This window comes from Athene cunicularia (assembly GCF_003259725.1).
Source record: "Athene cunicularia isolate RWA chromosome 2 unlocalized genomic scaffold, athCun1 chr2_part2, whole genome shotgun sequence".
In the NCBI taxonomy this organism is placed as follows: Eukaryota; Metazoa; Chordata; class Aves; order Strigiformes; family Strigidae; genus Athene; species Athene cunicularia.
Window position 1 is genome coordinate 8,996,335 of NW_020799096.1, and position 11,821 is coordinate 9,008,155.

General features: G+C 39.6%; 1 protein-coding gene across 2 annotated transcripts in view; it reads left to right on the forward strand.

Annotated features, from left to right (window-relative positions):
• Positions 1-9,008, forward strand: part of YAE1 (YAE1, ABCE1 maturation factor) — a 26,046-nt gene extending 17,038 nt beyond the window's left edge. Inside the window, exons 5-7 of one of the 2 annotated variants that reach the window (XR_003397919.1) lie at positions 5,094-5,256; positions 7,133-7,264; positions 8,639-9,008. Coding sequence is in view for 1 of the 2 variants with exons in the window: in XM_026843907.1 (XP_026699708.1) it covers positions 5,094-5,131 (38 nt within the window). In the remaining variant the exon portion in view is untranslated. Of the gene's footprint in view, positions 1-5,093; positions 5,445-7,132; positions 7,265-8,638 lie in introns of those variants that run through there. The other variant, XM_026843907.1, reaches the window with a different exon arrangement.
• Positions 9,009-11,821: the final 2,813 nt, after the last annotated feature.

Here is an 11,821-nt window from a genome sequence, read left to right on the forward strand (position 1 = left end):
GAAGTATCTTTGACAGTTTTTCTTTTATTGGCAGTTACTGTACTAAAATTCTCTGGATATGCATTTCCATCCTACTAATATTTTCCAGCACTCACTGATCGACAGCCCTGTGCTGGTTAAACAGAACACCTTAAAATTCCTGGGCTGACTGCAACTGAAAAAGAGGGACTGTATTAACTCTGAATTAATGGAACAGTTTGGATACTTACTGATAAAAATTAGAATTTATGCTCCCCGCCCCCCTGCAACAGCTTGTTATATCTTTGATCTGGGGATTGTCTGTAATACTGAACAACTGCAGAACATAGTCTGTGAACTTCAGAGTGATATTTTGCCAATATTTTATGAGAAAATTTGAGAAGAAAAACATCCCCATTAGTAGGAATGCACATACTCTTAAAGAAAGCAGAAGGAAAAACAGAATCTCTGATACCAGCTCCAAGACATCCATTGGGAATATATATTGCACTAGTTCTTGGTAGGAAAATATTTTAAGACCCTGTCATTTACGGTATGTTAATAACATTGAAGTACAAGAATACGAATATTTATGCAGGGAACTACAAAATTCTTGGCAGTTGGGCACATCAGCTGGATTTTACCTTAATATTTATCACTACAGTACTTAACATCTATAACAAAGATGTAAGTTTAGGTGAGAGATTCAGATGCCTGAAGAAGTAGCTAGTGTCATGAACAGGCTGGCAGGTGTGACAAGATCAAAAGGAAGCCACAGACTTTCTGACATAGCAGCTGGTGTCCAGGTGAGAGACTACAGGGAGGTAAGAGAGAAAATTAACTTTACCACAGGGGCTTCTCCAAGGTGAGCCACCTTTACATCTATCACTTTTCCATCCTTCTCCAGCTGAACTTCTATATAAAACATGCTTGATGTTATGTAGCAGGCAGTCCCACTGGGGCTAATGTGAGTATTAAGCCTGAGGAGAGGGGAAACAGAAAAAAACAAACAAAAAACAAACAAACAAAAATAGAAAAGGCTTGTACATCTAAAAATTCTGTCACATGAAGAAAGGAAATGAGTGTAGTTTACTTGGTCGTGGGAAGAGATGCCAGAGATGCTTCAGAAATAACTCTTCCTTGGCTTAGCTTCTGACAACTACCCAACCAGGCAATATATTTGTGCTCTGCTCTTTGCATTATCATATTGGTTTGCTGAAAACTGTTTACCTCAGTCTGTAGCTTTGGGACCTTGGCATGCATGACTTCTCTTCACCCAACAACCTTCTTCACAAAAGGCTAATCAAAATAGACAGTTATGCCCCTTCCAAGTAATATACTCCATTAGAACACCAAGCTAAGAAAAATATTGTTGACAAGCTGTGAGAGACAAAACCTCCCCCAACATTGGATTGGGACACGAGCCATCCAGATGATAATCCCCACTGGACTTTAGGCCATGCTTGCTCATTTGTATTTATTCATAAACAAACTTACCCTTTTTGTTTGGATAAAGATTCCAATCTGTTCATCACAGAAAACAAAGACTTAGCTGCAAAAAACAAAAGTGTTATTTAATGAGGCTGCAATCCTGCTTTAAAGGGTATGATTTAGGTAATGAGAAAATAGTATTTCTTGCATGACTTCTTATTAATGACAATTATTACCCTATGATTAATGAATGCTGTGCTGGGTAGAGCTTATTCTCAGACTTTGAGAATAGCTATAGCCTGAAGGCTTAGCCCTAAGATGAGTCACAAGTCTCTTGTATCATATCCACCTCTGTGTTTGCACATTTGACCCCTTTGTGCAGAACATCACCAGTAGAGAAGGATGGGTCATTTCCACAAAATATTAAAAAACACAGTTTGAGTTATCTGACAGCTTGTTACCATCTAACGTCCTCTGTAGCTTCTCCATGCAAGAGAGCAACGGGCCATCTGGATCATTACTGACAGGCTGTGGAAGTGGCTTATCCTGGCATATTTGTGAAAACAAAGAGACAGAGAAAGACTCCTTAAACTACTGTCCAAAGAAGAATATCACTGCATTTGAGACACAGAACGCCAATGCCCAGTACAACAAAACACTACTTATTACTTTTTGTTAAACACAGAGGTGACCTATAATTGTAGCTATCTTTAAAGTGTAAATACTGAATGGATTCATGAAGACCCTGTTGTGCAGTAATTATATACCTGAGGCCTTTGGAGGAGGGAGTGGCTTTCCATTCCCTTTCTTTTTTTTTTTTTTAGCTTAACATAAGGTATGTCAGATAATTCACCATGATACTAGAAATTAACTAAGAAAATTCGTAGGTTTTTAGGAGGAATCTGACTGAGTGAGAAGGAGAGATCGTTAAGCACCACAGGTATACTTGTTTAGACTTAGGTGCAAGTTCAGGCTGAACGGATTAAGTAGCAAGCGAACTTTCACAGCTTCTCTTCTAGCTCTTGTCTGAACATTTCTCATGCTTCAAGCTTCAATTCACAGAGAACATTTGCTGCTGAAAAGTTTTCACTATGTTCAAGCTCAGGACATTGTTTTCAAAGTTAGGCTTTAGTTAAGCATTAATAAAAAGAAGCATGGAAACAAATGGGACTTTTTATACCAAACTCACAGCAGTTGTGCTAATCTGCTTTTTACAAAGATGATCCTTAAATATTATTAGCTACTGGAAGGGTGGGAAGTGTGGAATGACGTAAGGTGTATCACAGCAGCAGAGAGTCTAGATAGCAGGTTTTAGGCCAGTTTCTAAAAAATGGTCTTTTCTCACAGTCCTATCGGCAAGAAATTGTCTTTACATACTATGAATATGCTAAGGATAGTGAATGGAAAATAACCTAAAGTGTTAAACAGTCAGCGCTAACTTCTGAAGAGTGAAAATAATGCAAGAAACAACGACTAAAGTGTTAAAACAATGCAGGGGGATTTGGGGGGTTTTTTTGGTATTGATTTTGGTTTGGGGTGGTTTTTTTTTTTTTTTAGTCAAACAGTTTTGGAACTATCTTGGCAACCTGTTCTTACACCACATATCCTTCTCTCAACTAATCTGCAATTCTTACCATGCAGAAATGGACAAGATTCAGAGTTTCAGTCCATGGTTTTTGCTGATATTTTAAACGCAACCGTTCCATTAAAGCCTTTGTAGAAATAGCTGTCACAGCACCTGAAAAACATATCAAAATGTTTTAAATATAATGGCATGTATTTACCTTGGAACCAGAAAAGTTGGAGGAGGAAAAATATAAAAGCTTGCTAAGGTCATAGGCTTCAAAAGAGGAGGCCGAAAAAATGGTTTTAGTTGAATTTTGCATACAAGTATCTAATTTTTCTAAGACTTCTGACAGAAAAAAAGCAGGGGGAGATTTTGTACAGGCAAGTATTCTCAGTATTAAAAACAGAGATGCAGCCCAGTCTTTAGCTTGTTGAACAACTAGGCTTTCTTTACCTATGCACAATCTCATATGTGTATTCTTAGTAAATACCAAGGCCTTGCCATGGGTTTCAGGCATCCTGGGTTCTACACCCACCTAGAGCTCATTAGAGCTAATTTAGAGTAGAGTTAATTCTTTTATGATGAGGGTGGTGAAGCACTGGAAGAGGTTGTCTGGAGAGGTGGTAGATGCCCCATCCCTGGGAACATTCAAGGCCAGGTTGAACTGGGCTCTGAGCAACCTGGTCTAGTTGAAGCTGTCCCTGCTTATTGCAGGGGGGGTTGGACTGAATGGCGTTTAACGGTCCCTTCCAACGAAAACCATTCTATGATTTTGCAGAGGGATAATCTCAATGCAGAGTTATTTTTTTTTTTTTTTTTTTTTCTTTTCCTCACTGGGATGGCAAGGAAGGAGAATGGGGCCAGGAGAAGGAACATTTTCAGCCCTTGTCTCCTTGTGAATATTCTTTCTGGCCTTACACAGAATCCAGAGGTTCAAAGAAAATTTTTTGCTGAGATGTGGTGCATCCAGAAGCACTAATTCCATCAGGAATAAACATGGCATGAACTTCCTAATACATCAGCCTGAGACAGGCAGGAGGACTCCAAACTGATTAATAAAGGAAATTGAGTCCTTGCAACATGCCACCCATTCTGCTCTGCCCCTTAGCACCAGAAGAAATATTGCAGAGTGCTTCTTTGACCCGAAGGACACAACAGCCATGCAGAATTGTCCCCTTTGAGCTAGCAGTGCTGCAAGGGGGGAGGGAGACAGACTAGGAGAGGGACCTCTATACCCTTTGCATACACCAAGCAGGACTAGTGAGTGGGGATGGCAACATCTCCCTCCTGCTGGGAGGATGAGAGAGCAGAAACCCCAGCCCCCTAGAAAGCAAGCCACCTCAACCAGCTGGAGAAGGGGGAAGCAGTGGACCCCAAACAGCTCTTGCAAGCACCCCTACCAGGGAACATGCTCCCACTAATGTTCCCACTGACCTTCATACCTACAGGAGGGCTGTAGCCCACCCTGTACCTCCATCTCCATCCACATCACAAGAAACCAGGGCTCCTACTTGTAGCACCTGCACAACAGCACCCACAAGTGCTGTGCAAGGCAGAGTGCTTGCTCCCTCACAAAACTGGTCCCCAGGGGTTAGAGTTTGAACTTGAGAAGCTGGATGAGCACAGCAACATCACCTCTCAAGTCTGCTAATTTTTAGGCGTGAAGCACCCTGTCAGTCATGCTCTTCCACATCTAAGTCCTAAGTAGAAGGCATGATATCTGTCCCCATCTTTTCAGAAGGTGTAGCACTCTCAGGAAAGGACTGAATTGAACTCATGGAGAAAGGCGGGGGTGGGGAGTGGGTATGATAGCAACAATCACTCAGCAGACCAGGGAAGCACTTCATAAGGGAGCTTTTAGTCTAGCTCAGGGGTGGAAGGGGGAAAGAAAAGAGACTATAGCTGTCTGTAATGTTTGCATTGTATTTGTGCATCCTTTTGTGGCCACCTCATGTTACTAGTCTTCTTGTACATAGGAATTGGTGCACAATGGCAGTGTGAGGTTCAAGGTTTAATCCTGCACCTTGAAACTTGGTCACAGGGGAATGCCAGGTCTACAGCAAGAAGAGCATGTCTCCTACATAAACCCTGCATGGCAGTGTTTCAAGATGTCTTACAGCATACTTTCTGTTTTCAGCTGTCGTCAGTCATGCTGCAGTGCCTGAAATAGTCTAACACATAAAGGAGTTGATCTTAGGATTGTATAAAGGTACCTCAGTAGAAAGTCAATAGTCTGATGGCCTCACTAAGATTACAGGGGAAACTACGTATGGACCTGGGAATCCCAGGAGACATATGAGGTATGTGCCAAAAGGTGATATTTGTCTCCAAATAGACAGGTGTCAAGCATATTACTTAGGGAAAGTCAATGAAACTGCAAGAATTAAATATGTTTGCATTTCAGCCTTTACATAGCAGGTGAAAGGTGATCAGGTAAACTGATGATGTTAATTCCACACTTGTGGTGGTTCACACTAACCTAAAATTATTAGCTTGTCTTATGCTGTTAAATAATTCATTTATTTTTAAAACTGACATTAGAAGTGACTATAAGTATAACCATGAGCTTTAACTGTGTCTTGGTGCATCCATTTAAAAACATGTTCAGCACTTCTTGAGAAGCATTTTAGCTTAGGTTTGCTTAAACAGTGTATTGACATGTTTTCTGCTGGGCAAGAGCATGTACTATGGCCTATGTAAAATAAGTAGGTTGTCTCAGTACAGATCGTGTGGATGGGTGTGTGCACATCTGACATACCACAGCCTTGTAGTGTTTAATATTTTTGTGGTAAATTTTGTAAATGTTTGCCCTGATCCAGAGCTCATTGGAGGCTCTGTGATCTTGATACTCACTCCAGTGGTTTGATCATGTCCTGAATAAGCAGAAAAGTAAATTATTTGCTGACCCTTTTGAAGAGAATACTTCCAAAATAATGGAAGGAAACATGCCACTGCTTACCTTGTCTGCACAATAGCTTTTCTGCAGAAAAACACCTTGAAGTTTAAGTAGTTGTAGTCCAGCATGGCTGATAAGCCTAAAATGCACTTTAATTTTTAAATGCAGAATAACCTTTCCCATTGTGCTCAAATGTATGTATTTAGGTAGATGAATCTGTATAATTTTTCCAGGATAGGGATAATGCCAGATTTTCATAACAAGACAAATATTCCAAGACAAGTTGTAGCCTTGACACCTACATAAAACTGTGACATTGGCTAAGATCATACATGAGAAACAGCAGCTTAAGCAGAAAGCTTCTTGGATCAAGGTGTTGTTCCAGTATTCAGAACTGTCATATTAAATTACCACACTCAAGAGGAGAGTTAAGTGTTGAATAATTTAAAATGTTCTAATTATAGAACCTCAGGCATATTAGATTGTTACTGTAACATTTTGGCTTACAAGACACACAAATGTTTAACTGGGTCAATTCATTAAAAAAAAAAAAAAAAAAGCAACTGGCCAAGGATTATCATCAGTATAAAATATATCAGGAATTACTGAATGAATCCTGTATGCCCTCTTGCTCTAGATTACTCCCTCTATGTGTGTTCAGCAAAACCTGCTGCTGAAAGAAACTTTCATGTACACAATTACAAAACAAGTTGTCCCCAGAAAAAAATCTTCTCTTACTCTCAAATAATTGAAGGTTACCTTATCCCCTTTTAAAGGGTTAAAACTGGTATGCTTCTTCAGGGATCTTTTGAGAAATTCATTATCATTATTTGCTTTGTTTATATTTGTCATGATTTTCTGCATCTTGCTAAATTCCTGACTCTCTAATATGCTTCACAATGCACAGCCTGGCAACACCGTGATTCATATAAAAATAACATTTTGTAATTTCATAGTTCTTCCATTTCTGATGCTTTTTCTATTTCATTGAATGGTATTTTGTTTTTCTGAGAAAGGATCAATGTATTTTCCATTCATATGCTTGCATGAATTGAAATAAACTATTTGTTCCAGTGAATATACTCTAGACTTAATACAGAACAAGGGAAAACTGCATACTGTTGATACATTTCAATGATAGCAGTCTGGAAGATTCCAGGAATTCCATATTCAGTGCAACATTGGTGTATCTTTTTGTTTCTGCTTTCTTTTGGGGGACTGGAGGTTGCTTTTTTCTATTACTCTTACATCCAGTCTTGATTTTTTTTTTTCCATCTAAGAATAAAAAGAAAAATAAATCACAGCAATATCTTCACTGGCCAGCTTCCAGCACTTTCTTGGAATTGCATCCTTCCAGAAGCCCTCAGTTGAACTGTTGATCAGAGAAGACAGCAGCTACGTAAGAGCCCACAGTAAGTATAAATACAGAACTGGGGCCTGGGGCAGTCAGTGAAAACCAGTGGTTCCAGTTAGAAATGCAGGATGTCTACAATGTTTCACTGTGATTATCTGAACTGATAGTTGGTCAGGAGATCAGAGGTAATATTGTGTTATTTCACAAAGTGCCACGGAATTTTAGAGTGATCAGCAGTGATACAGCTATAAAATGGGCATGTAACTGGAACGTGAATCAGTGTTTATCAGAAATGGTGAGCATTCAGATAATTCCTTTGTCTATCCTAGGTGCTCTTTCATCTCAGGTAGGCTAAACCCAGTATTACTAGCTTTTATGAACCATAGCTTAGTCTGATAGAGTCCATAGTTTAGGGCTTTACAACCCATAAATACTATAGTATGTTCTGTCATCTTTCCTTTACTCTCTACATCATCTCCACTGTTATGGAGCATAAATATTTTGTTCATGAGAGTAACATCAGAATGTTGATGTCCGCATTTTATTTCACTACAGCCACATAGACTGAACCAGTTTTACTTCACAACTTACTGAACAGCACTTCTGGCACTGTAGTCTGAGGCAGTTGGCAGTTAACATTGGCAGGTTTTTACTGTTTCCTTCACTAAAAGTGACTAAGATCCTTCAAAGCCAAAAACTGCATAGGCAGACATCAAAAAAATAGGTACACAGCGAATGGCCATGGATGTAGAAATGCACTGACAGGGCGTATCTTTTCTTCAGAGTAGAGTGGCTAATAATTGATTTCTGCTTGACATTAGCATTATAAGCTCTAAGTAGTTCTCATCTAAGTCTTTTCCCAAAGCTACTAGAGACATGCAACCATGATTTAAATAACCTTGTGAATGAGCATGGTAGGGCTGGCTTAACATGCACACATTTTCTCTTTACAAGATTTCACAGGACACCATAACTGGTGTAAATAATGAAATATTTGTTGTTTATCTCAGATCTTTCAAAGACTCTTCTGATAATTTTTATAACTAAAATCAGGTGTTGCACCATCACTCATATTCTTTACTGACACCAGTCAGCTGAAAACAATAGAAGTCATCACTTAAGAGCTGCAACGGGTGTCTTTCAAAATAGAGAGAAAGTGAATGCAGTCAGTACACAGTCTGCAGAATATGGCAGAATTAGTAATAACCACAATTCCTTGAAGGTCTATCTTGAGAATACTATTGTTTAGAAGTGGGGGGAAGAATGGGAGCTAAGAGTTAGTTGAGGAGCTGAAAAACATCATGAGCACTGAGGAGGTAACTGAGGTAAAGAAGAGGTAAAATAGAGAATAATTGTGCTTGAAGGAGCTTTCCACCAGTATGTCTCAGAGCTAACTACACAGGAGGCTAGCTTAATTATCTTGTTTTTCCAGATTGGGAAATGGAGAGATGGTGAGAGGAAGTGACTCCTGAAGCTGGCTGCAGCCACAGAACTAGAAACCAAACTGCAGTTTACCTGACTCCACCATAGCACATCCTATCAGAAGTTAGAAAGAAACCTTCAGAGAAAGAAAGAAAGAGACGGGGAAAAGAGACTAGAGAAATGTAAGAGGAAAGGCTGTAAAAATACATATAAAAACCATGAAGTATGAAACCATATGAAGTATGAAAACAGGAGCAATAGAAAAGGAAGGATATGGAAAGCAGAAAAGACACAAAAAGGAAAAGATGAGAGAAATAATTATATAGACAACTCTAAGATTAGAAAAAATATATTTACAGTATTTTTGTTTAATTTTCATGATGGAAAAGTGAAATGAATTTAGGTCTACTTTGAGCTATTTTAAACCAATATTGGTTTGAAGATGATTGTTAGGCTTAAGTGTTCTGATTGAATATATATCAGGATATGGGTTATATAACATGCAGACTAAAAAAAGAAATAGCACTCAGTGGCAAATACTGATTTCAGTAAAACCATATGTGGGAAGGACACATTTTTCAGGAAAGACAATACCATAAAGGAGCTTAATCCCCAAAAATGCCAGTTAAAGATGTTACACCAGTGCTATGTAGACAGGTACTCCATAGAAACTACAGATTTTACATCCTTATATATATATTGGTTAAGCAATTTGATACTGCTTTTCATTTTATGTTTTAAAACCAAAACTAATTAAACTATGAAGGCTTGTTACAAGTACATGCAATCAGCATTGTGTTATACATTCTAGTGTCTGTATATTTTTTTAGACATTTGCTAATTCCTTAACTATGTTCCTAATAATGTTTTTGTCTATTCTAGTATCTCATAAAACAACTTTGCTGTAACCCTCAAATCTCAGATTTCCAGATTCTTAGTCACCTACTAGAAGGATGTAATTTCTCTACTGAACAACAAGATGAATGACTGCAAATTCATCATTACTCTTGGATTCATTGTTATTCAAGTCACTTCACTGCACTTTCTCTATAGCCATAAAGCATTCGGGGATGGATTATCCTTTCAAAATGGTATGAAGGCTATGAGTGCTAAGCACCATGGACTAGCTTAGGTGGGGTACTGAGAATAATGTCATTTGGACAGCTAATAGAGCTAAGTAAATGCAAGTATCTCATTACCCAACAGTTTATTACAGTAATCCCACTAGCTTGTTTTTAGAGAGTATGTATCTGTTTGCAAGTGTAGGGGGACATGTGTGACAGGTTTGGAGGCAGTCACAGATGATGGGAAGCTCCTCTGTCAGTTGACAGATTAAGTTGTCGTTGCATTGAGCAAGAGTAGTAGGAGCAACTACCCACACAACCTTTGTGTGTTGATTTGTAGTGTTCAGAATCTGGACTGGATTGTTTCATTTGGAGAATAGCTGATGCTTATCTGTGTACATGACAAAATTATCCCATGTTGTGTGTGCTGCAAAAGCATCGAGAAAGCCTGTTCCTACCTTGTAAAGCTTAACGTCTAAAGGCAGATGCAAGTTGGGATAGGAAATGGAGGGACAGTGGACCAGCCAAGATCAGAACAGGTTAGTGATACTGTTAGAGTATGTCGTGGTTTAACCCCAGCCAGCAGCTAAGCACCACCCAGACACACTCACTCTCCCCGGTGGGATGGGGGATAGAATTGGAAAGGTAAAAGTGAGAAAACTTGTGTGTTGAGATAAAGGCAGCGTAATAGGTAAAGCAAAAGCCACGCGCACGAGCAAGGCAAACCAAGGAATTCATTCACCACTTCCCATGGGCAGGCAGGTGTTCAGCCATCTCCAGGAAAGCCGGGCTCCCTCACACGTAATGGTTACTCAGGAAGACAAACGCCATCACTCTGAATGTCCCCCCCTTCCTTCTTCTTCCCCCCACTTTTATTGCTGAGCAGTATGTCATATGCTATGGAGCATCTCTTTGGTCAGTTGGGGTCAGCTGTCCCAGCTCTGTCCCCTCCCAACTTCTTGTGCATCCCCAGCCTGCTCGCTGGTGGGGTGGGGTGAGAAGCAGAGAAGACCTTGACGCTGTGTAAGCACTGCTCAGCAGTAACTAAAACATCCCTGTGTTATCAACACCGTTTCCAGCAAAAATCCAAAACATAGCCCTATACTAGCTACTATGAAGAAAATTAACTCTGTCCCAGCCAAAACCAGCACAGAGTAGAATTAAGATTAACTGAATCCTAGTATGGTAGACTATTCCCTAAAACGTGGAGCTGTAATGCCTAACAGAAGGCACCAAACCAAGCTTTGTCACATCAGATTTTCCTGATAGTTTTTGGAGAAACAGGCATGCTCAGAGAAAAATTCAAGCCCCCAGTACATGCACCACCGTCTCAAGACAGCCATCGTGCTCTGCTGCATGAAGTGGGAGCTAAGAGTCTCCACTTGGGCATGCCAGTTATATACCTCAAGCATAGTCTGTCCCTAAAACCTGACTGTCCTTTACGCGAACACACACAAAAGATCACAGTTACAAACTTGGGAACTATGAGTATTTTGATATTTAGCCAAGTAATTGTTTACCAATTACCAATTGTTTACCATTCACTCATTGTTACATATGATTTCTCACAACTGGTACAAACTGCAGGAAGGTGAAAGCTCCTAGCTAGCTCTTTCCTTTTGTTGTGGGGGGTGATTCTCCCTGGAATACGTGGTGGATTTCCCTGGAATACATGGTGGATTTGAGCTGGGTAGTTTCCTTCCTTCAGTCCTGCTACTTAGAAACTCCATTAAATCACAAATACATTTAATGCATCTTTATGCATTGGTAATAAAACATGGTCCAATAAATTCTAATACAGTTGTGCCACCAGCGTAAAGGAGAAGAAATAACCTGTAATACCAGGAAATCCTACCTCCCTGCATTGATTTCAGTACAGCAATACTTCACAAGATAGAAGTCCACACCCCCACAGACCTAGCCGATGCCAGGCTAATCAATTTTGGCCTGAAATAGGTGGGTGCCCTCAAAAACCATTAAGTGGTTTTGTTCTATTTTGTCCCTTAGAAAAATAAAGCCTCTCTCACCCTGGAAGATTTATTAAGAACTCAAAGACAGAATAGTTGTTTTACGTTTGATAAGGTGGTTTTTCAAAGAACATGGTTCATTCATTCATGTCAACAAAAATC